This window comes from Siphateles boraxobius, unplaced genomic scaffold (assembly GCF_051911475.1).
Source record: "Siphateles boraxobius isolate OS27281-9 unplaced genomic scaffold, OSU_SipBor_1 62, whole genome shotgun sequence".
Taxonomy (NCBI): Eukaryota; Metazoa; Chordata; class Actinopteri; order Cypriniformes; family Leuciscidae; genus Siphateles; species Siphateles boraxobius.
In genome coordinates this window covers 285,255-311,964 of record NW_027509189.1, presented here as the reverse complement: position 1 = coordinate 311,964, position 26,710 = coordinate 285,255, and the positions used below count along the sequence as shown (strand labels likewise).

The 26,710-nt window shown below is 37.6% G+C and overlaps 2 protein-coding genes across 5 annotated transcripts in view; one reads left to right on the top strand and one right to left on the bottom strand.

Moving 5' to 3' along the window:
- The window catches only part of mon2 (MON2 homolog, regulator of endosome-to-Golgi trafficking), a 64,562-nt gene extending 61,723 nt beyond the window's left edge, over positions 1–2,839 (top strand). For all 3 annotated transcript variants that reach the window (XR_013196490.1, XM_077209759.1, XM_077209758.1), the window contains 2 exons: positions 214–296; positions 2,185–2,839. Coding sequence is in view for 2 of the 3 variants with exons in the window: in XM_077209759.1 (XP_077065874.1) it covers positions 214–296; positions 2,185–2,348 (247 nt within the window). In the remaining variant the exon portion in view is untranslated. The remainder of the gene's footprint in view (positions 1–213; positions 297–2,184) is intronic.
- A 3,793-nt stretch (positions 2,840–6,632) lies between these two features.
- ppm1h (protein phosphatase, Mg2+/Mn2+ dependent, 1H) overlaps positions 6,633–26,710 on the bottom strand; it is a 40,911-nt gene continuing 20,833 nt past the window's right edge. Inside the window, exons 3-10 of one of the 2 annotated variants that reach the window (XM_077209756.1) lie at positions 24,704–25,078; positions 24,204–24,316; positions 22,550–22,634; positions 22,215–22,333; positions 20,460–20,523; positions 14,186–14,293; positions 10,799–10,950; positions 6,633–8,072 (exon numbers count right to left, since the gene is read on the bottom strand). In XM_077209756.1, coding sequence (XP_077065871.1) covers positions 7,916–8,072; positions 10,799–10,950; positions 14,186–14,293; positions 20,460–20,523; positions 22,215–22,333; positions 22,550–22,634; positions 24,204–24,316; positions 24,704–25,078 — 1,173 coding nt within the window. In that variant the 3' untranslated portion in view covers positions 6,633–7,915. The remainder of the gene's footprint in view (positions 8,073–10,798; positions 10,951–14,185; positions 14,294–20,459; positions 20,524–22,214; positions 22,334–22,549; positions 22,635–24,203; positions 24,317–24,703; positions 25,079–26,710) is intronic. The other variant, XM_077209757.1, reaches the window with a different exon arrangement.

Below are 26,710 nucleotides of genomic sequence, written 5' to 3'. Positions count from 1 at the left end.
ATTATTTTCTTTCTTTGGCTTTTGGGATGAAATGTATATGGGGGCTTGAAAAAAGTCACAAATACCCGTTTTGTTTTTATTCTGTGGCAGAAACGAGCTTCCATAGAAATGTGCGCTGGACATACAACATTCGCTTTCTCCATGTTTTCACTAACTAAATTGCACAGGACTTGATTCTGAGTGTTCGTCACTATTTCTTTTTTAATCCTCTAGGCAACAAGTGACTGAGATCATCTTTGTGTTAAAAGCCATCAGCACACTCATGGATTCCTTGAAAAAGACTCAACCAGAGAACGGTGAGATGGGTTTTTCCTTCGGATTATTTGAACACAACCATGAAGAACTTCTGCATTTACGTGAAACATAAACGTGAAACATTGCAAAAGATTCTATTTTGTCTCAAACACTAGTGAGTTGCCTACCTAGACAGCATTTTGAGGCATCATAGGCCGGGCTTGACATTATCTTTTCACACTGTGGCTACTGGTTTTCCAAAGTTACTTGCCATTTTCTCTGGTCACAATTCTGACATCAATACCATGGGGAAAAACCGCCATATAGATATTTTTAATATTCTCTCATAATTTGTCAGCAGGTTTATTAGGCTGCTGTCCGTTTAAGATCTGACGCACGGATCCATTACACATGCGTTTTCTTTCTCGACTTTTTACATTCACTTAAAACATAACTGTTTACCTGAAAACTCGCCAAGCCTGCCATTTTACATTATTTTGTGTGTATTTAACTGTTTTAAGCGCAATAACCAAATTTAGTCCTGAGAGACGTCTTTATGTGCTGCACTTTGGGTGTTTGAGCACAAAATCTGCGGGAATAAATAATTGAATGAGCAATACCACCCTGAAATTCAAGCCCTGTAGCAGCAACAATATTAATCCGGAGCAAATGAAGCGAGTGAGTGAGGAGAGGCGGGTTTGTGTGTCACTCGCTGTCGGAGAGAAATAGCAGCTGGTATCGTGTATCAATTCTGCAGGAAATGAGTATTGGACGCGTTTATGTATCGAAATATCGATATTTTTGACAACACATTGCACTTAGTTTATTTCAGATACCATATTAAAAGACTAAAATTGAAAAATGTATAGGTAACACTTTACAATAAGGTTCATTAGTTAACATGAACTAAGAATGAACAATACTTCTACAGCATTAATTAATCTTAGTTAATATTAATTATAATATTAATATTAAAATAAATTTCAACATTTACTAATACATTATCAAAATCACAATTTGCACGGTTGTATTTGTTAACTTCAGTTGATGCACACTGAACTAACATGAACATACAATGAACAACTGTATTTTTATTAACAAACATGAACTAATAATGAGCAATACATGTTACAGTATTTATTAATCTTTGTTAATGTTAAAGGTAAGGTTCATTAGTTAAAGTGTTACCAATGTATATATAAAATTCAACCCTTAGTCCGTGTGTCCACCAAAGCACTTTTTCACGCAGCTGCCGTATTTTTCCAATTGTTTTCAATGGGAGCGCCGCGTTTTTTAAACGCCATGAGCGTAACGAGGCGCTAAGCGTTTTTTCACGCTGAAGCGCTGAACGCCCGGTGTTTTTTACTGGTCGCCAAGAGTTGAAGAATGTTAAACTTTGGGTAAAACGCAGCGCTCATCACTGTCACTTTTTACCCAACCGTCCAATCACAGTGGAGGAGGGGCGGGACTAATATCACACTGACCAACCGCCACATTCTGCTTGTTCAACGTCAACAGAAGACAACAACAAGCATAATAACGGAACAAAATAATTTAAAACAAGAGCCAGAGAAAATACGTTACATTGTATCGACATTTTAATATAGAATCGATAACAAAATATGTGTGAAATGAGATACTAGTAACACTTTCGCGGGTATTCCGCATCATAACAAGCAAAGTGTCTCAACTGAAGAAACAAAAAATGCTGAGCTGCCAAAACGCTCTCAGGCGCCCACAGCTAGGCATTTTCAGCAGAGCGCCCAGCGTTTTCAGCCGGCTAAAAACGCTCTGGTGGACACGCGCCCTTAAAGTGGCTAGTAGGAGTGACGCGTTAAACACCACTCCTGAAATACACACAGGTTAATGTCAAGCCCTGATCACAGACGAGCTACGAGTTTTGCATCCATGTTTGTGCTCATCTCTTCCTCTTCTCTGTCCGGGCGTCAGTGGACGGGAACGTGTGGGCTCAGGTGATCGCGCTGTACCCGACGCTGGTGGAGTGCATCACATGCTCGTCTCCTGAAGTGAGCTCCGCCCTCAGAGACGCCCTCGGGCCCTTCAAAGACTTCATGCAACCACCCGTCTCCAAAGTGCAGAACGGCGAATCGTGACTGAACGTTTTTATTCCACCGCAAACATGAATGTGACTGTTTCATACACCACGCGCGAGGACTCCATCGTCATGGCAAACTGTTGATTGACAGCTCCAAATCCCATCATTCTAAGCTTCTTCTAATACGAGCTGACGGTAGACTCTGATTGGCCTGTATTAACTGCTACGTTAAATTTGCAGTGTTTGTTGTTTTTATGGGTTTTCTGGTCCCCCCCCCCCCCCTTAATGTACAGTGTTTGGTGATAGTGTTAAATTAAGAATAACGTATTTGGATTAAAAAATCAAATCCAAAAAATCATTTAAAAAGAGAGAACGGAAACATCGTAATAAATACATGAAGGATGTTTTTTTGTGTGTGAAATTTTCTCAACAGCAATGAACTTTATGCAAGATGTTACTGTAACATTCCATGTCATCTTTAGCCGCATTGAGAAGGGTTGAACCCGGTGTGTGTACAATAATAAATGGTACAGTTCTATGAACATCAAACGCATCACTCATCTGGTTATTCATTACACATATTTCACTTCCAGTAGGTCAGAAGATTATTTACGTTGAAATATGAATGTGAAAAAAGCTTTTTTGAATCTTCATGGAGCATTAAATAAGTGTTTTAACGTAGTCAGGCAGTAATTACCGCAGGATGTAATTGATCAGGATGCCAGCACCTGTCCTGTGTTCGACACGCTATACTGCATCTAAAACTACTTTAAACTATTTTATTATAATGCATGCTTGCATTAATTGAGAATATTTGGGCGTTGAAAACAAAATCACCACAAAACTATTTAAAACGAGACAAAAACTGATTAAAAAACTACACCTAAAATGTTTTCCACTCTACATTAAATACATTTCCCATTTACATTTGACCTAAAATCTTAATCCTGAAAAAACGTCAGTGCACATGGATGAACTGATTTCACTTGCATTTGCTTTACAGCCTAAAAAAACAAAAAACAATTGGATTCTCATTCAAATTGTCTTCAGTTTTGAGTTAACGGCACGATTTTTATGTTATTGGACGAAGCCATTTTGCCTCAGTACGACTGAAACGCTGTATTGACCAATCAGCATCCAGGACCAGAACCATCCGTTTTATAATATATTTTTACTGAATTGTTTTTTTATGATCTGAAAATGCTTGTACAAAATAAATATATATATATGTATATATACACACATAAAATAAAAATATATATTTTGTACAGTACATTTGATTTACAGTACATTTAAACTTCCATAACTTTTTCATACTTTAATTTTTCAGGAATAATCTTATATAATAGTCTTCTATAAAGATCAGGTCTATATTACAAAGCATTCTTGAATTACAACCATTTAAGTTTGGATAGTCATTTTTCATGTCTATTATCAGAAAGGGTGACCGATAAAGGTGTATCTTATCTCATCGCAGTACTTCTAATAGTCCATATAGCAGCAAACCGTATAGATAAACACCATAATCCTAAAGAAATGCAAAGGGAAAAAAGGGAATTGAATAATCAATGAAATATTACCCATGGGGGTTATCAACAAAAACACCCTCAGAAGATTATATGATTTAAGGGCTGTTGTGTTACGCACGAGTCTTATCTTATGAGATCTTTACAGTAAGTAGGTAAGTGAGTGTCAATAAAAAAAATCAACTCATTCAAAATCACGTGCTCAAAGTCTCGGGTGAAGTCAGGACACCGCCATTGGCTGAAGAATGCCAGAGGCGTGGCCACTTTTGGGGGTGTGTGTGTCGTGGGCGGTGTCCCTCTGACACCCCATTGGCTGCGCTCCCAGCCAATGACAGAGCAGCTGAAGGGAGTGTAGCCCGCTCACGAGACGAGTACTACGACCATTCAGCTCGGAATCTTCGCGCGCTCAAGAACGTTCAGCGCGATTTCTTGGAATTCTTTTTAAACGGATTCGAATTCCCTGCCTTCTACGGGTTATGAAAGTGATTTATCCGTGTACTGGCTGAGGTAGTAGTTTGTGCTGTTGGTTGGGATGTGACATTGCCCGTTATGGAGATGACTGCGCAAGCTACTCCCTTGCCAGTGCTGGATACACTCTTCCCAAGCTGGAAATCGCGTTGGAATCCAAATCTTCTGGGGAAAAATATGTTTTTATGTGATATGTGTGTGATATAGTCATCATGTTGTGTTGTGTGCATGTTAAAATTGTTCTGAGAGTTGTAAACGTGTGCTCCATGGTAAGTCTAATTTAAATTCAATAAATGTGTAACTTATGAAACACATTGCTGTCTTAAGTGTCTTTTTTGCTTCTATTAATCTTTGTTTTTTTTTTAATGATCCTTTCTTTTTGCCACTGAGTTGTGAATTAATGGGGATTGGCCATATGCCCCAGTTTTCTTCAGTTTTTCTGTCGAGCACAGCAGAAAAGCAGGTATTACCCTCGGGAACACGACGGGTAGGGTAAGGGTTATTAATTTTAATAGATACTTGATTTTGCCCTTGGGATGGCTAATACATGTAGGTCATACTCTACTGTTGCTATGAAGAGAGCTCTGACGTGGCTCTTTCTGCCCACTACCATAGAATCATCGATCGTGACGTCACGTGGTACCGAACGACATTACCTGGGATGGTTTGGACTACTCAACCTGAGCACGTGCATCTAGTGTACGTTAATAATTCAATCCTTGAAGAAAAAGTGCAGACAATGTAGCCTACATGTGGTGATGTGCTCTGATGAAAGGGTTATCCTCATTTAACCCTGAAGACCTCGGTTAAACTGTAACTTAGAAATATGACTACAATATCTTGATCTGAATCAACATTCCAGTGTTATCCCAAAAAAGGGAAGTACCAATATATCATCAATACGTGTATAGTATTAGAGGTTCTAAAATAATATTGATAAACACAAATCTGAACTAACATCTTACGTGTGTTAACTGCTATAAATGAATCTCTATCTGACTCTTGATCTGGAGCATGTGCTGGAAGTGGTCGCAGTTTACTGGTTTTCATTGCGGAAGTGCATGATTAGTGTAGATAATGTGCTGACGTCATTCATGCAGTGAATGCAGCACGTATGCTCAAAGCCATTCGGGAAAATCTGAGAAGATCCTTCAGTTTTACACTTCTAAGGTTCACGACCTAGAGATAAAACGCTGTCCTTCAGAAACTCACTTCTACAAGTGTTTTAAAGACGTTCATGTTCGAACAGGGTTTAAATCCACCGCTGACGTTTCAAGATCGTAAATCTGGGAATATTATCACCTCAGCTGTTGGCAAATCCATGCATTTGTCAAATATGTGAACTTCAACTCAATTTCAGATCATAAGGCTAGACAGTTACTTCTTCGCCAAGGAAGGTTTTATTCTCAGAGGAGGTTTGCCAACATTACATGTAATTAGCAGATCATCTTTCTCTGTTGGACAGAATCGTTAAGGGTAAATTACCAAAAAATGAAAATCAATCTCTTCCTTCACTCCCCCAAATCCGTATGCTTTTCCTCAACACTAAAACATGTTGTGTCGGTTCCCATTACAAAAAAAGACTAAACACCAAATGACTTATTCAAGATGGATGCCATATAAGCAATTTTACGTTTAAAAGACGTCCGATTGCCGTTGAAACACAGGCTAAAACGTCTAGGCTAAAACAAGGCAAAATTTGGCCAGTCAGTGAAATCATCTAAACCATAGCCCTAGAATAGACTATTCAATTAGATAAAGAAATGAAACCAAACACCTTGTAATCACTGTTTACTTTACTTACATGATGGAATATCAAACATCTCGCAAGTTATTACTCAGCCGGACTATATCGGGTCTATAGTTAACTGAAATGATGGCTATTGCTTGCTGGGATATTATGCAAATGAAACACAAGTCATTCAGTGCTGTTCTGTCTTACAGTAATTAAGCTCACATTTAATTTGAGTATTTTTAAACTCATTTTAGTGTTTTATATGACTTAATCAACATCAGAGATGCGGCTATCCTTAACTGCATTGATTTTATTCGCGCCAAAATGGTTTACCTCCCTTAAAAGTCCATTAAAACCAAAAAAGTAGTCTAGCATTGTGTCATTATGGTCCGTTTCTCAATCAAAACTAAATCATTACTCAAAATCTCCAGCTCACAAATCAAAAACAAATTTGGCGCTTAATGCAATGCAAATTTTAATTTGCAGAAGAGCCAATAAGTTTCGAAAAGCGCGGCGGGAAGTTATCAGCGAATAACTGATAAACAATAACTGAATAACTGTGTATTGTATCACATACAATAGAAGCCATGGTCAATAATGACAACATGTGTGGTTTGATGTGAACCTACGACTTTATTCATTTAACAGCTGTCTGGAATTTTTTTGTTTTACACAGGGAGTACATCATTTGGCTAAACATTTGAAATTATTCCTGTCATTTTAGAAACATTTAGAAACATCTTGAGTTTTTATTAAAAATCTGTCGGCCATTTCAATAAGCATTAATGGAGCCACATAAGCAGTGTATGAATCATTGTTGCAGTGCATGTGTGTGTGCACATCCCAGTATGTGCCTTTAGTAAGCATGTGATACCCTTGCAGTGCCGTCCACCCACACAAACGACTGCGCTAAAGTGTTAGAGAGCTGCGCACACACACACACACACACACACACACACACACACACACACACACACACACACACACACACACACACACACTTAAATCTATGGCCAAATTAGTCTTGTTTTGGTCACACTCAGGTTGTGCTGACCAGATGGCCACTCTCTTGGGGAGTGTGTATATATGTGTGTTTGCACATTATGTGTGTGTGTGTGTATACGAAAGCCTTTCCAAATGCTCACAGCGGGTTTGTGCTGTAGAAGAGGAAGGTGCCACTGTGAACATGATGTAGCGCTAGTCAGACCTCCGCGAACCTCCACACGGGGGTCCTGAAGAACAGATTGCAGGTAGGTGTTAATTCACGTACAGAAATCAAAGGTAATGCTCGCTGAACACACTTCTCCACTGACACATCCTAAAAATCATCTAACTGAGATGAGTGGAAGATTAAGTCGGCATTATTTAGCTATTGCAAATATACAGCGCACAAGAGAAACAAAAAAGTCCTGGTTTTTAGTCTTTTAAAACAGGATGTACAAATAACAGCCAGAATTGCTTTGATTTTTTTCAAGGAACGCAAAAAGAAGGAAAACCACAAACTAAACATTCAAAGGATAAATGAATATCCTGAAAGGACAAACAAAACACGGTTGTTTCCGCCTAGCTGCCAGATGAGTGTGGATAAACAAACTGCGGTGGGTGCGCATCTGTCCACGGAGAACTTCAAAGAGTCGGACAACTCCTTCAGTCATTGTGCAAAGTTATAACTTATATACTGATCCCATCATCCCACGCGGAGGTTGGGAACGTTGACGTGGGTCTTCAAAGTCAGTAGATGTCGACTTTTAAGTCTTAAAGCAAATGTCCGTGTTGTAAATGAGCTCAAACGCAGAGCGAGTTCCACAAACTCCAGCAAGACGCTGTGTGAGCATCTGAGCGTCGTGTTAGAGACGGATTCAGTCCCATTCGGTTGGCGCCCTGCCTCCTGATTGGTCAGCTCGACTGAGGCTGTTTACTATGGTTCATTAGAGGAATTATGAAGACCGAGATATCATCTCCAGAGCCCAGCCGGTCTCCAGCGATTCTCCAACCTCGGTCCTTCAAGACTCCTCTGGCCTTCATCACCAGGTCTTGAGCCGCCATAGTGTACCTGAAAAACAATGATACTCTTCAGATCAGTCTCTCACAATTAAAGGGCGGTTCAGGATTTTGGACATCGGACCTCATTTCCAAGTTAGCCTGGGTGTTATTTATCAGTGGAGACCGTTTTCAAAAAATTTCATCCAGTCCCTCCAGTTGCATAGTTCGCCGATGCTAGGCTAGCGCGATTCAACGGTATCTGCTAGCCTGCCATTAAAAACAATTTTACCCACTCCACAGTACACCAAAAGCAAATAAATTATAACGCCAGACTATCGATGTAAATGTCTGTTGAGAGAATAATGATAGGAATCAAACTACTCTTGCATCTCAATGATCGCATTACATTTACAGGAACTAGTTTCTAAAAACACGAGTGAAAAGTGTTAAAAAACTACAAACATGGAGGACGCGCGAGTCCGGCGGTTATGTAGAGAGGTTTAGATAAAGGGGTTTGAGTGATTGATTATCATTATCTAATCTAACGAAAATTCAACGTTGTCTACATTATATTGCATCTGCAGCAGCATTGTGAACTTTTGTAAAGATACGTTTAGCCATTACCTTTTAAATGCATCATTATATTCAAATTACAAAAATATGAGGAGTGTCTCCGCATGAAAGACCCACGACTGCAGATGAACGTGCGACAACATCTCTCTCCGAAACGCTAGGAAATTAAATTAGATTGAATGGAGAATTTTAACTGTGACGAGATGATTGACAGGGCAGTTTACGGTTACAAGATGATTGACAGGTCAGTTTACAGTGACAGGATGATTGACAGGGCAGTTTACAGAGACAGGATGATTGACAGGTCAGTTTACAGTGACAGGATGATTGACAGGGCAGTTTACGGTTACAAGATGATTGACAGGGCAGTTTACAGTGACAGGATGATTGACAGGGCAGTTTACGGTTACAAGATGATTGACAGGTCAGTTTACAGTGACAGGATGATTGACAAGTCAGTTTACAGTGACAGGATGATTGACACAGCAGTTTACAGTGACAGGATGATTGACAGGTCAGTTTACAGTGACAGGATGATTGACAGGTCAGTTTACAGTGACAGGAATATTGACAGGGCAGTTTACAGTGACAGGATGATTGACAGGTCAGTTTACAGTGACAGGATGATTGACAGGGCAGTTTACAGTGACAGGATGATTGACAGGGCAGTTTACAGTGACAGGATGATTGACAGGTCAGTTTACAGTGAATTCGCCTCGTTCGTGCGAATGACGCGAATTGAGCCCCTGGTGCGTTACGCGCGTATGATTTTATTTAGTGCTTTTTGTGCATTCACGCATTTGACGCGAATTCGCGTCTGCCGCCCCAGTTAAAAAATATGAACTTTGGCGTCAGTTCGCGCCAGTTCGCGTCAGTTTGCTGCTGTCACGTGGTGAAGTGAATATTTTATCACATAAAAACTTGATTTTAATATGAGACATTAAAATGTGTATTGAATGCTATTTATTCCATATCTACTCTACATTAGAATAATAATAATGTTTCATATAATCTAAAGACAACCAACATACTACAGTGCAAGAACATAGTTCGTGTCTGGACAGTGTTGTGTGAGGGAAAAAAAAATCAAAGGACAGTTTAATCACTTTTGTAGTAGCCTAGGCTGGCTCCATTTATCATCAAAACAAAAATAAATGACAGTTAGGTGCGTGAGGGCGAGGGTGATCCTCGTTTCGAAGCGGGACAGCAGGTCATCAAACTGGGCGCGGGACAGGCGGAAGTACCGCTGAAAGCGGCCGTCATCCAGACGCAGCTCCTGGAGCAACTGGTGAAACTCGCCGAACTGGGTTCGCCTTCGAAGGGTCAGGTGGACCCAAATACGGCGACGATGATCCCTAAACCGCTGTTCTGCTCTCCAGAGCAAATACAGAGCGCTGACTCTCTCGATGAATGCTTGATCAACATTTGCCGTCTTGTAAAAAGATGGCCGCCAACGGATTTCGCCTCCAACGCGCGTAAATTTCGCTTCAAACTTTTGTTTTTTACGCGCGTCAATTTCGCTCTTGACGCGAGAATGGATTCAAAGTGTTCAAGCGTATACGCTGATTTCACGCAGCCGCCATTTTGAAATCGAAAGCGAGGCTCCGGTGGGAAGAATCCCGGAAGTAAAGATAAACAACAATGCCTTGGACTACCAACCTGAAGCTGCTGCTGCGATTTACACTACTGGATGTTAATATCCAATACAGGATGTGCATATGGTTCGTTCCTGCTTCTTTTTTTACTTTCTGAATTATATACAAAAAAAATTTTTTTTTTAAAATCAATTTCACTGTATATAGCCTAAAGTATGAAAGACATGTATGTACAGTTTTAGAATAACTAATTTCTACATTAAACACAACAATACGCCATCGCATTCGCGACTCTCCTGTGATTAAAGGCGACACTTCCGGTTTTCTTCCCACCGGAGCCTCGTTTTCGCTTTCAAAATAACGGCTGCGTGAAATAAGCGTATAACTAGGCGCGAATTTTACGCTTTATTCGCATCTGGTGTGAACGCAGCATAACGCGGCGAATTGGGACGCCGCAAATGTTCACGGAAAGAAATTATTCTTCTATGAACATTACTTTTTGGAACCTTTATTTTTTAAGAGTGTAAGTTTCATCATCTCATATTAAAACCAGGCCATCATGCTGTACTCTGTCTTGCTGTTTCGCACGAGTACATAGTTGATACTCAACCAAAACTGAGGAACCTGCCTGTGCTGGTCATCAGGGTCACAGTTTCCAAGGAAACCAGAAACCGCCTCTGCCACTTCCTGATTGGACAACACGTCCCAGAGTCCATCTGTAGCCAGCACCATGACATCATCAGCGCCATGCTCATGCTGAGACAGGTTATAGACCTTCACCTGTAGAAATGAAATATTGGAATACACAAACATTAATAAATCCTATTTTCATGCGCCAATAATTAGTAAATCAGTGAATTTATACTGTTGTGTAGCTTGACAACTGAAACACTCCACGAATTAGCTATTTAAATTAACAGAAGAAGTGTTTAGTGTGATTATTATCAATAATATAATTGTTTTAATATAATTGTTTTAATAAAATTGTATATATTAATTTTTCAAAGACATGTTGTCTAATAAGTGATAAACTACTTTATGATTTTATAAATGGGCATTTTTATTATTTGTAAAAAAATTAATTGTTCCAAAATGTTAAATTTAAGTGAGCATTAGATTTATTTAGTTATTGGTTTGTTTGTTTGTTTCATATCAGAACGCTTATTTTCTTGGCAAGATCAGGGTAAAATCAGATGTAACCAAACAAAATATATTATTTTAAAACAAATAACTAAATAAATTGGCTAACTGTAAGATTTATTAGGTAACATTATATGTAAAATAGAGAAAAGCACAAACAAAAGTAAATAGATACTGATTAATTTAAAAACAATGTGTATTATTGGGTAACAATGAAAATGGTACTTATAAAATGTAAAAAATGATTTATTAAATATTGATGTGTTTTATCTTCTCCTGCTTTTAACAGTGGTAAACTCACTGACACACTTGTAGCTTCATCTGTCTAACTCACTCAAACGGTCAGTGTTTTTGGTTAAAGCTGAATTTCTATTTAACATCCGACTGGCCAAACGCTCACAATCCCATAATCCTGTTAGTTGTAGTCAGAGACTCTTGACAGTGTTGCTCACACATCGTGACCGAGACGGATTTCATCACTGCATCCACAGCAGCGAAAACAGCAATCAGCAAAATCATTCACAGATGCTTTCTTAAACAATCCTGTGATGCATGAAAATGAGAAATTTTATTTCAATTATATTATTAATCATAATGTATCAAATATAATTATTAATTATATACATTTTTTTAATAAAAAAAGTGTCAAAAATTATATATTTAACGTGGATAAATTAATACCTTTATTTGATATTTAAATAATAAATCCATTTAATTATCTATATGTTAGTTTATTTAATTGTTATATATAAAGATTAAAATAATTAAACATATATATATATTTATTAGATAGAAATAGATACTATAATAATTAAAAATAAATATTAAAAATATGCACATTTAATTTATTTTAAATTACTAAATTTTATTCAATGTTTAAATTATAACATTATTTAATCCATTAAACTTTCATTTATTATATGATACATTATGATATATATTTTATAATTAAATGATTATACATGAATATGATGTTGTATTAATTCTTTTAAATGTACATTTACATTTCTTTGTAAATTAAAAAACTACTCAACATTTTTAAATAATAAATCAGTTTTTTATTAAATTATCTATACATTGTTTTATTTAAAATATATTTTAGAATATAGAGATTAGAATAATAGACTAGACTACTTATAGAAAAAAGTATTAATTTATAAAGTATTCTAATATATATATATATATATATATATATATATATAGGCCTATATATCATTAAAATATTTAAATATCTAATAGAATGCATTATATATATATATATATATATATATATATATATATATATTAAAATATGTAAAATCTAATAAAATGTATTAATTTATAAAAGTGTATTATAACATTTATTACATTTATTATAGGGTTATATTGTATTATTTATTATGATTGGGTTATATATATATATATATATATCATATTTTAATCATATTCATATTTTAATCATATTTGATGCAAGTGTCTGGTTGTCCTTGATGACCCATCCTCGATCTTTCACACAGTGTTTGTGCAACAGACAGAAGAAGAGCGACTCGATCTAGCCAGAGCACAGTTGACTGAGTTCTACAATGTTGCACAATCATATAACGGGGGAAAAGTGCATCGAAGAGGAGGAGGAATAAGAAAAACAGATCAAAGAGAAGCAGAGAGAGAGAGAGAGAGAGAGAGAGAGAGAGAGTGCAGACGACAGGACGAACCGTGGATGAACTTTACACAGCGTGTGAATTACAGATCAAGAGAGCTTCAGAAGATTTGAGGAGAGACTCGTGTCACTGGAGGATTTCACTGCTTTAACTCCAAAACTGCCTTCTTACACACAAGAGGACAACTGTGGCTCTGATATACAGCACATTATATACATATCTGAGGTATATCACGTATAGAAGCTTCAGATCTGACAAACTTCCCATACTACTTCTGAATAGGATGGTTACACAATAAAAATTGTGGAAATAATGGTTCAGATCAAGGCGCCCTTATATGGGCAGTGATGGAGTCTGGTGTTCACCTAGTGGAAGAGTGTGGTACTGCGCACACACAAGATCTCACTGAAAGCTCATCTTTTGAGATATCAACCTAAAAACACATCTTGTTCAGATTTTTGGCTTTGATTTTCGTGCAGTTTTAGAGTCCAAAATGTTTTGAAAATGTATATTTTATATAAAATATGAATAATTACATTTTTACATTGTACATTTCCATAAACTCAAACTTCTATAACTTTTATAGAAGTTTCACTTTCTTAATTTATTTCACTTCAACAAAAATCTGCCAAATGTCTAATTTAAAACAAGACCAATCTTACATCTATATTTCAAAGCATTCTTCATTTACAACCATTTAAGTTTTGAATGTGAATTTTCATGTCTATTCAAATAAAGGTGTGGGGGGGGGGTGACACTTAAGGGGTTAATAAGCAAAACTGACCCGATTTCTGACCCAGAAACCCTTGCAAAAGTACTGTGGTGTCGGCACCAGATGGGAATACCATAGTACTTTTATATTCAGTAGATGCTGATACAGAATGATTTTATATTTAATGACAACAGCAATTTCAGGATACTTGACATGATATCTTTTGCGGGGGGGGGGGTTGGGGCGCGATACCATAGTAAATGTCCAAAAAACATGATAATACCATGCAAAACGCATCCAAAAACATGGTAATACTATGGTAAATGTCCACACGGTATGGTAACATGGTACCTTGTTTAAAAAAACATGATATTAACAAGTCACGTTATTACCATGTTGCACAGTCAACAAAACATGATATCATCATACCCTTTCCCAAAAACATAATAATACCATGGTCTTTCTTAGTAAATGAAGTAATGAAGTCATCAATAGTGTGTTTGTGTGTGTAAGATGAATTACAAACCTCGGGAGAACACAAGAGGAAGGGTTTGATAGCGATGTCAGAGTCGTGAACCTTCAGGTCGTGATCGCCGAGTCCTCGAGTGATGCCGATGGTGGCCAGAACACGAGACTGAGCGACACACACACACACACACACACACACACACACACACACACACACACACACACACACACACACACACACACACACACACACACACACACACACACACACACACACACACACACACACACACACACACACACACACACACACACACTACAGGTGAATAGGGTAACATTTTTAACAAGCAGATATCACCATGAAACTTTCCCAGTTAATTACCTACATTAAGATGAGAAAAAAATGTATTACAAGTTTTCTGTAATTTAATGTTTAAATATTTAATTAGATAATGCATAATTTGCATATGCGCTAATTTGCATATATTTTAAGAAACGAAATCTGAGTATTGGACAAACCCAGGCTCAAAATTCTTTTTTCATTGTGTTCACATATTAGATGGGAAAAAATTTACTGAGGGATTAATATCTACTTTTGTTATCCTGTAAATCAGAATATACAGTCAATAGCCTTAAATAATGATTTTCGCCGTTTTTTGGAATAAAATGTTATATAAATCAGGCTAGGAATAATATATTTACAAATCCCTCTGTAAATATCTTCACGATATAACTAGGTACAAGACTGGAAAGTTTGGTGTATATAGGTGTTACTGAAGTGGAGATTTCAGACATGGAGTATGAGAGAAAAGTCATTTTGAGAAAACAGGCTTTAAAGATTTATATTGTAAAACGAGAGTGCGCATTTAGAGTTAAATCCGCCCTTTTACTTTCACGATCGGTTGCTGATAAAAAAGTAAATGACTATATTTGGATCCGGCAGCATTGTACAGGAGAGAGAGAGCTTTCTAACGGTGTGTGTGATGACGGTGCCGGCAGCGATCGCGGGATGATTTAAAACGCCAACTTTTGATGAATTTATGAGAAATCTACATACGCAAATGGACAAAGTGTAGTAAAATAAAACCTTATTTGTGTATTTCGGACTTTTTTTCACCACAAGTCTGAAAAAAGACATGTTATTGAAGACAAATATCCCAAAATCACAAAATTGACCAGTGAAAAAACATTATGTTTTTGCCTGCCGTGTCCTACCTTAACTTACTTCATGTATGCCAACACGCGACAGCTTTCAAACCCATTTACTTCCCTAATCTGCTGTATTTCCTAGTCAAACTAACGAATGTGTCTACACTCCTAAAAATAAAGCTTCTTTATTGATATCAATGGCTCCATGAAGAGCCTCAAACAAGGTTTTTATAGTGGAAAAAGGTTCTTTAAAGATCATCTTTCTTCAGTGTGTTGAAGGGGGTGTATAGGAATCCCGCTACTTCAATGTATATGAGTGATTATAATCACGGTATTAATCAATATTTTTCCTTCTAAAATAGCAAATGAGTTAAAAGACATCTCTAGAGATTGTTATAGAAGTCACCAGTGTGATTAATGAAATGCTTCTTTCATGTATTCTTTAATGTCTGTATTTGATATCTGAATGCAGTAACAGTGCTTGCTCATTTATCCCAGCTTATATATGCACTTGTTTTGAGTTTGAGAAAGGTCTTCAACGTGTTAAGACATATAGGGCTCATTGAAGCCAACAGTTTAAAGGGGTGGTAAAATGGCATGTAAAATCATGGTAAAATCTCTGATGTCCCCAGAGTGTGTGTGTGTGAAGTTTTAGCACAAAATACCCCACAGATATTTTTAGATAGCATGTTAAAGTTGTCACTTTTTGAGGGTTTGCAAAAACGCACCGTTTTGTGCCTGGCCCTTTAAATGCAAATGAGCTGCTGCAGAGGGCGGGGTTTCAAGAGCTTGTGCGTGTTAGCCGCTGCGATTACCTCACGCAGACACACTAAAATGACAGAAACTGTTCTGCCTTTAATGTTAAAACAGAGTCAGACAAAGATGGAGAGACTCAAGAAGAAGTGACAACATGTAGAATGCAACAGGACGCCTCTGAATGGTTAGTTGATGAATGTATGTTGCTGATGTGGAGTTAACTATCTTCAATTAGCATATTCTGTCATGATAATCTATAAATCGCTTGTATAGGAACTGTTGTGAGATGCACACAGAGTGACTTTTTATTGCATGTGAAAAGAAGGATGCTAAAGTTTGAGCTGACTCACAAATACACTCTTACACAACAACTTTTCCTCTTCTCAACATGGACTGCCTGTCCCGGGGGCGGGGCTTATGTACATTTTAGGGTTGCTGATGTCACTAACCCGGGAGGAATGTCGTGTAGTCTCTACCAGCCGGTTGTTGTAGTCCTTTTCTTTAAAAGCAAATATCTCCCTTTGCTTTGAACTTTGAGCGCTGTAACTTTGCAGATGTTGTTTATGCTCAAACAGCAACATTTCACACTAGCTAAAGTTAGAAAAGTGAAATCATACTTTACCACCCCTTTAAAGGACCATTTCTTTGTTAAAGCCTTACTTTCCAGTTACTAAGGCAATTGACCTGTGGCTAAGCCACGCCCCCTCCACTCACTCAGACAAACAGTCAACATTCGGTGACAGGCGCTATGGCAGCTCTCACAGCAGGAGACATTTCACAGGAGGCAATTGATGATTTTTGGAGACAGAAAGATTACATAGATTATATTTTGGTAAAAAGTTGTCTAAAATGTTGTGCTTCAAAATTTAATTAATGGTTCATGATCAAATTAAATATGTACAGGTCTAAGTTGCATACGTTTCCAGGACAAGCGTTTTTACCATCTTTACCAAGAGTACCTCTCCGTTAGTTTGGTGCTACAGTATTTACTTCAATCATTCAGCACAACATTGCTAACATTTGTTATCTCGGTTATTTACAGATACATTAATGAAGCTAAGTGACATGATGTACAACGCAGCTAGAAGCTAACGTTAACGTTTTCTAATGTTAGGCTAACGTTACGTTAGATATGTTAAAGATAATGTTAAAAAATGTTGTTGACTTATCTTAGAACAGATGTGGACATCCTTGTTTAATTTATCCACGTTTAGTTGGTGTTGTGGTTTACCGGATAACTTAATCCAGACACTTATCTCGATTGAGATGTGGGTTGGGAAAAGGGTAAAAAACACACCTAGTGTCGGAGTTGCGTGTGCTCCATGCACACCGTGTGACCATTTTAAGCTTAAAATGAAGAGAAAAAACATATAAAAACGAATGAAAACTGACTAACTGCAATGCATTTCATTGGACGAGGAAGCAGAGAATGTCCGAGTGTATTGGGTTAGCTACGCGCACTGTGATTGGCTCATCGCGTTTGGGGGTGTGGCTTAGCCATAGGTCAATAGTGTTGCTCTCCTTGAGAGAAAGAACGCATTATCTTGATGTTTTGAGACGACTCTCCTGTTTATAGTGAGAGCCTGGTCAAATCCAGCTGTGTGTGTGTGTGTGTGTGTGTGTTGGTCTTCTTGGTTACAGGTTAAGAAACCACTGGTATTATTGGAGATTGACTGAGTTGTTGTTCTGGACCAGCAACCCAAATCTGAGACCTGGAAGGTCACGACGTGCCTAACTTCAGGGTCCGAGTGTCCGCTGGCTAATCCATGGAGATATGCTTCAGTCTATCTGTATATGTGTGGAAAATGACTGTTTATCGATCTCTCAGCCAATCAGAAACCGCAAACTGAAGCAAGGACGTATCTTAGACCTTGAACTATCTTCAGTAAAACTTTTCTTCAATTTATTATAATTCTGACTCTGGGTCTTCATTCATCATATCTGGTTCTGGGTCTTTGACTTGTAAAACCCTTTACAGTGTAATGTTGCTGTTTGCTCTGTGTCAGTGTTTCTGAACTCGCTCAAACGCCCCTTTCTGGAACGAACACGTCATAATATTCCTCATTTAAATAATTCATACGCAGAATAAAGGGGCGGGGCCTGGTTGAGTTTATTAGTAGTGTGTTAAACTGGTGGTTATGTTAAGGGGCGGGACAATTCCCAAACACACTCGAAGCGTTCGACCAATCACAACACACTGCTCCAGCTGACCAATCAGAGCACAGTGTGCTTTTCAGAAGGAGGGGCTTCATAGAGACAGGAAGTACACAGAGCGTTACTGACAGACTGGGAAGAGAGGAGCCGCAACAATGGAGAATATGAGGAAAATAATCAACATTCAAGCTGTTCCTGTAGTCAATTATTTTATCCCTTAAAACTCATCTTTGATCACCAAAATGACATATTTAAATGTTTTTTTCCTAGAAAAGAAATGTCTTCATGCCTTAAAATATCTTGAATGTAACTCGACACCCTTGCCTTATTTAGTATACGCAGTTTTATGAATATGCAAATGAGCCCCGCCTCCACTCACTCACTCAGCTCAGAGATCCACTCGTTGACGATCACACGTTGATCTGATTGGTTATAAGGTAGTTTGTGACGTCAGAAACACCAGCGATTTCAAACCGTGTTTTTGAGACTGTCTTTGGTTCACTTCAGTTTCAAGGAGAAAATACTCAGCAATGCTGTCGACTTATGAATTTACACATGGCTTGTCTTAAAGCATATTAAAAACACCACATAGACATATAAACAACATCAAAAACTTGATTTTCAGTCTCTGTTCACTTGGGAACCAAAATGGTTCATCCATCTATGGCATCACAGTGAAAAACCCCTTATTTTTAAGAGTGTACATGACGGTTAGTTTGATACAGAGGGAATTCAGCGAGCAGATCTTTCCCAGAATGCCCCTGCTGGTTAATAATACACATGCCCTCGACCAGCTGCTTCCTCAGACTCCCTCGTGTCGCGGCGGAGTCGTTTTTGATATCGGCAACCGAACGCTAACGAGACGAGGGTCAGGATTCAGAACAGATTCCTTCACTCGTCACACCACACTGATCCCAGAACACAGTAACACCCCAACAGCTCCAACAACTCCTGCAAAAATCTTCAGTGGGATTCCAAATAGAACTCTAGAGTTCTTGACTAAATTTGAAGGAACACTTTATTATGCCAGAAAGGTTCTAAAGGTCTAAAAGTATTACATAATACTTCCACGTTTAACATGTAATTCATTTATTTTTCTTTATGAGTAAATAGAATTCAAATAAGACTAAATAAACTAATTAAAACTAAATTCATAAAATGTTCCCATGATGGAACCCCTAAAAGGGTTCTATATACAAAGGGCCTGACGGAACTCTTGAAGGTTCCATATAGAACCTTTTCTTCTAAAAGAGTGATATTAGCACTAGTACTCGTTATGTTTGACTCACACATGGACTCTTCTCACATTTCCAGGGCCCTCAGAAGCTCCCAAAAAAAAAAAATCCATGATAGTGTTTTTATGACTTTCCAAAAGAGGAAAAAAATTCAAGAGATTGATCACGTTTGGTCAGAAGAGAGAAAGATGTCAAATTTGCCGTCACTCCCTTAGCCTTTCTTTTTGCAATCGCTCGGTCTCGCTGACATCACAACAACAGACGTGTGCAATCTCACGACACGACTGAAGATTTCTTCTGCTGGCCTTGATCTTTTATTCCCTTCCTCAACTTCTCTGATATGATCGTTCAATCTCCAAATATGGCCAAAGATTAAGCTGGAAAGATCCTTGTAAGGTCATTGAGTTCACCTTTTAACTCTTTCTTAAAGAGACAGAACTGAAATTAATCTCTAATCTCTAATGTGTAAACCAATTCACAATCGGAGAAAACAAATGTATATACGTATTTGCAAGCAACTCAACCTAATTCATATTCACAAAATGCCATTTGCAAATAGCTCAAAAAATTTATATATACAAATGCAAAACACAATTCAAAGTATTTTTGTACTTTTTCTAAACGTTTCAACAAACATGTACAAATGAATTGTATCCGCTGGATGTTGAATTTGAAAATCATCCAGTGTGTATGAATTAGTGTTAGACTAGTTTGAACTAATTCATTCTTTAAATTAATTTTCAAATGTTATGAATTAAACAGCTCATAAACATATTTTATCACTAGAGAAAAATGAAATATGCCCTAAAACATGAAAGTATTATGCAATAATTGAAGACGTTTCTCCTTATATAGAACCTTTTTGGCATAAAGTGTTCTTTAGAATTGAGTCAAGAACCCTAGAGTTCTATATAGAACCCTATTGAACCTTTTTTTCTAAGAATGTAGAAAGACGAGAGCAACTAAAGTCGTACTTAACTCTAAGATGACCCCTGTATGACCTCTGTGAAGCAGGAATACGTCTAACCGCCATCTTACCTTTTTTCCTTCTCCGTATATGAGTGGAAACTTCAGATCTTCTTCCTGAACTGTTTTGTACGCCCTGAACAAAGCAACACAACACACATCAGAGAGAAAACTCAAACTCAAGAGACTTCACTGAAAGCAGAGAGTTTCAGCTACGGACAGTGAATACTGATACGAAAACATTGAATGGTTATTAAATCATCAACGTCAGTGTTGAGCAGCCGCATGTACACTACGGTCAGGATTTTTTTGTGTTGTTTGAAACATTATATTCATAACACTGATAATAATCATAAATGTTTCTTGAGCATAAAATCATCATATTAGAGTGATTTCTGAAGGATCATGTGACACTGAAGACTGGAGTATTGATGCTGAAAATTCAGCTTTGATCACACAATATAAATTACATTTTAACATATATTCACATAGAAAACAGCTATTTTGAATTGTAATAATATTGCACCATTTTTACTGTATTTTTGATCAAATAAATGCAGCCTTTGTGAGCAGAAGAGACTTGACATATAATAAAATCGGTAATCTATATCAAACATTATATAGGACAGTTTGTTCCAAGGAATAAACAGAAAAATAACAGAATCAATGAAGCAGACTTGGAATATTGTGCAAGAGTCATATTGATAACGGTTATGGTGCATTTATTATGTTCATTATGTTATGATTCATTCTCTCCATTGATTGAATATTTTGAATAATGTGCTTGTTTCTAAATCTAAATTTCTAAGTCATTTGGGTTTGGAATGACATTAATATAATTTTTAGGAGAACTATCCATTCAAATAGATACATATATAGTAATTATTTGCTTATTCTTTTTTTATTATTTGAGGTTTCTGGTCTATTATTGTGATATGATAAAGGCATGAAATCAGAATGATTGGTTGCTTTACGTGTCATTCAAACGGTCTCTTCCTAAGTCAGTGTGTCCACCACAGCAGTTTTTCATGCAGCTGGTGTATTTTTCCAATTGTTTTCAATGGGAGCGCCGCGAGACGCTGATCGTTTTTTACTGGTCGCCGAGAGTTGAAGAATGTTAAACTTTGGGTAAAACGCAGCGCTCATCACTGTCACTTTTTACCCAACCGTCCAATCACAGTGGAGGAGGGGCGGGACTAATATCACACTGACCAACCGCCACATTCTGCTTGTTCAACATCAACAGAAGACAACAACAAGCATAATAACGGAACAAAATAATTTAAAACAAGAGCCAGAGAAAATACGTTACATTGTATCGACATTTTAATATAGAATCGATAACAAAATATGTGTGAAATGAGATACTAGTAACACTTTCGCGGGTATTCCGCATCATAACAAGCAAAGTGTCTCAACTGAAAAAAAAAAAATGCTGCGCTGCCAAAACGCTATCAAGTGCCCATAGCTAGGCGTTCTCAGCTGGCTAAAAACGCTTTGGTGGACACGCGGCCTAAGCCCATTGCACACTGAGTCCGAAATTCGCATCTGAAATTTTCGCAAGTAAAACAACCTCACGTTATGTCAATCACGCTTGCACACTGCCTTCGAAACTTTCGTCCGTCATAAAAAAATTTGGATCGGGTTCTATTTTCTGCATTTTTCGCATCCGTAGCAAGCAGTTTGAATGGTGTTTTGACAATTCAGAGCCACAGAATCACGAATACGAAAAAACGCATACAAATATTTTGGACTCAGTGTGCAATCGCCTTAAGTGTGCGGTTCTAGAGCAGGATAATATTCATTGTTGTCAATATTCAAGCTCACCATCCGTTCATCGTGAAGTCTCGGTACAGCATTCTCTTCCCAACCTCTTTTTTCGTGACCCTTCTAGGAAACTCCAGGTTGGTGAAGTCGTTTCCCAGCAGTGACGGCTGCAGGTGAGCCTGGGAGAGAACGGGACAAAATGAAAAACAGTGGAGTTTTCCTGCGGGAAACCGTAAACATGCTCCATAATCTAGGATCTTGTCCTTGATCAAATTCAAACAAACATCAGAGTGCAGAAAAACACATTTCCCAAGGCCACATTCTGACACAACTGAGGAATAAACATTTGGATTACTGAATAAACCGGATCTCTGGGAAATCCAGATTTCTCTCACCAGGAACTGAAGTCTCTGACGCTCCGATTCTGGAGTGAAGGAGCTGGACATGGGAATGATCTCTCCTGACCGGATGATCAGAGCCCTGAAACACACAACACAATCACGCTTACCTCACAACACACGGAATCAGTTCTATTCTGCTCTGTTCTATTCTACTCTGTTTAACAGAACATCACATAGCAGAATAGAATTGATATATTTGCACAAATCAAAATTGTGTGGAATCTACCAGAGAAGAAAAGAGTAACATAGAACAGATAATGAAAATGCTGCTAAAAACAAAGCAAAATAAAATCAACATTTATTTTCCTTTCCATTCCATTTAAACATACACTAAGAGTTTTTAATGTTTTTGAAAGAAGTCTCTTCTGCTCACCAAGGCTGAATTTATCTAATTAAAAATACAGTAAAAACAGTGAAATATTATTACAATTTATGATATTATATTATAACCCCATCACACCTACATTTTTAGTAATTATTTTTTACGTTTACGAAAAATAATTGAATGTGTGTTGAAATGTTTTGAAACAATCATAAGAATACTGATTTTAGTTCAGATTCTGAAGTTAAGCCACATCTTTGATCAAAAATGCTGAGGTTGCGGTCACAAAAAGTGCCCATTTCAGGCTTTAATATAGCATAAGTGTCAAATTATATGTACATTTTACATTTGCAATTATTGAATTAGTGTGAGGGACATCTGATTAATAGGAAAAATGTTGATTTCATTACAAATATATTTTATAATCATATTCAGAGAGCTCCCATAGTGTCCATAACGGGGTTGAAGACTAATAGTGCCCATATCTTAAAATAAATACCAATAATAATAATAATAATAATAAGTATTTAATGCCTGAGGTGGGAAAATATGTTTTTTTGGAAGATAAATTTTCATTAATGTTGTGGGGTATTTAGAAAAGTAATACATATTCGTAAAAAGTCCAAATCGTACCGGTTTCGTGGAATGACTCAATACATGTTAAATATAATTTTTTTCACAACTCCAGTCTTCAGTGTCACATGATCCTTCAGAAATCATTCTAATATGATGATTTAATGCTCAAGAAACACTTATGATTATTATCAATGTTGAAAAAGCTTACTATTTATGTGTAAACTGTGATACATTTTATTTTTCATCAAACTACAACTGACCAGAGAGAAAAATCAATATAAAGTTAGAATTACATCAACTTAATGTGGAGGAGGAATTCTTTCGTCTAATTACAAAGACTAAAATGCATATTCATGAAATATAGTAAAATATTAAAAGAGGCCTGTCTGAGTGAATACAATATTTATATTATTAACAGTTCATATTTTTGTGGAAACCATTTGGGATTTACATCCAATCACAGGATTCTTGAATGAATAGAAAGTCCAATAGAACAGCGTTTATTTAAAAATAGAATCTTTTGTAACATTATAAATGTCACTTTTAATCAATTTAATGGATTTTTACTGAATAAGTATTAATTACAAATCTTACTGACCCCAAACTTTTAAACTATAGTGTATGTATTATTGAAATTATTATTCATTTATAGTAATTACTATACCTTCAGGCTAGACATAAGCTCTCTTAAATAAGAGTATATGAAATATGCTTTATGAAATGATGTGGTTTGGTAATATTCAGTCTCACCTGCTGTCGCCAGCATTGGCTACGTACAGTTTTCCGAGTAAATACATCACCACTAGCGCAGTACATCCTCCAGAGATGGAGTAAACCAGCCTCTCTCGAGCGATGTGAGCGTCCTGAGATCACACACACACACACACACACGGACAACTCAACCCAAAGCTATTTCAAATCAATGCAAAACTTTACAATGTAAAACAGCTGTTTTCTATGTGAATATGTTCAAATGTAATTTATTCCTGTGATTAAAGCTGAATTTCCAGCATCATTACTCCAGTCTTCAGTGTCACATGATCCTTCAGAAATCAGAATAATATGATGTTTTGATGCTCAAGAAACATGATAATTATCACTGTTGAAAACATTATTCTGGAAACCATGATCATTTTGCTCAGGATTCTTTAAGTTCAGCTCATTTACATTAATGCATCATTCATACAAGATCTCAGCCTGCCATCTAGTGGCCGAGTGAGATTCAGATTCCTGATCCCAAAACCACTCACCATTTCCTTGAAGGCGTTTTCTATGGCTCCCACCACCAGACTCTCCTGCTTGATCTTCTTCTCCATGAAGAAGCGCGGCGCCGTGGTGTTCGGGGACCCCGGGGCCCCTGCGGCCCCCCTGAGCGAGGCGGCCCGGGACAGGCCTCGCTGGGAGCCTCCGGCAGACAGGTGGAGCTGGGGAGGGTGGTGTACGGGGTTCTCCTCGCCTAAACACGTGGGCGGCTGGAGTGACGGGTTCTGCAGGATCTCCAGAACCTCCTGGAGCTGCTCCTCGATGTGCAGGTGGAGAAACTTGGCTGCGAAAACAGCAGCTCCAGGACCGCCGTGACCGTCAAACAAACCCCAGTAGTGGAAGTCCAGCTCCTTCACCTCCTGCTGGAACAAAAAATCGAATCATTCTGTGATTATTCAGCATTGTTTATAGACCTAGTGTTCGAATTATACCGTGAGTTTCGGGGGGTACGGCTATCTCGACTCTGTTTTATATAGGCTTAATAATAATAATAATAAACTTTATTTTATAGAGCGCCTTTAAAAGCAGCTTCTCAAAGCGCTGTACATAAAATCACAATCCACCGGAAAAGACAGATAAAGATGTCCTGAAACTGTGCAGGTGACACGGTGAGAAGGTGTACTCTCCATCTGAGGTGAAATTGGGCAGTGTAAACTAGGATATTTTTTTAAAATGATTTTCTAAATGTATAGACACAACAGCTTATTTATGAAATTTGGAGGGCTCTTATTTTGTAATACAACATCAGAATTTCCTGAAACTGTGCAGGTGACACGGTGAGAAGGTGTACTCTCCATCTGAGGTGAAATTGGGCAGTGTAAACTAGGATATTTTTTTAAAATGATTTTCTAAATGTATAGACACAACAGCTTATTTATGAAATTTGGAGGGCTCTTATTTTGTAAAACAACATCAGAATTTCCTGAAACTGTGCAGGTGACACGGTGAGAAGGTGTACTCTCCATCTGAGGTGAAATTGGGCAGTGTAAACTAGGAATTTTTTTTTTGTTGTGATTTTCTGAATGTAAAGCCAAAACAGCATATTTATGAATTTTGTAGGGCTCTTATTTTGTAATACAACATCAGAATGTCCTGAAACTGTGCAGGTGACATGGTGAGGTGTACTCTCCATCTGAGGTGAAATTGGGCAGTGTAAACTAGGATTTTTTTTTAAATGATTTTCTAAATATATAGTCACAACAGCTTATTTATGAAATTTGGAGGGCTCTTATTTTGTAAAACAACATCAGAATTTCCTGAAACTGTGCAGGTGACACGGTGAGAAGGTGTACTCTCCATCTGAGGTGAAATTGGGCAGTGTAAACTAGGAATTTTTTTTTAGTGATTTTCTGAATGTATAGACACAACAGTATATTATTATTTTAGGATGGATAGATAGATAGATAATTATAAACAGATACAGACAGACAGACAGACAGACAGACAGATAGATAGATAATTATATACAGAAAGACAGAAAGAAAGAATAAATTAATGTGAAATAGCCTTCGTCCGGAAGATCAATTGTTTTCAATCCAGATGACGGTCTGACGGTCTTACCGTAATAGCTAGTGTATACGCGCACCGCGAAATATAGGGGCGGCTAGTTTGACCGCTCATTTCGAGGTGGCGGCTGGCTTTTCCGCAGTGTTTGACTGTAAAGGGTGAGAGACCAGGTGTGGCTCGCGAGCCAGGTCCCCAACCACTTGTGTACAGACGAACACGAACTGTCGTGAGACTGGGCCGGTCTGACAGGGGGCGTGGCATCGCGATGGTGGCTCACCATCGTGATGTCGGTCAGCCATCACCGTCCATCGGCAGAACCCTAATAGTGAAGTGTAATTTATTCCTGTGATCAAAGCTGTATTTTCAGCATCATTACTCCAGTCTTCAGTGTCACATGATCCTTCAGAAATCAACATAATATGATGATTTGATGCTCAAGAAACATTTATGATTATTATCACAGTTGAAAACAGTTGTGCTGCTTCATA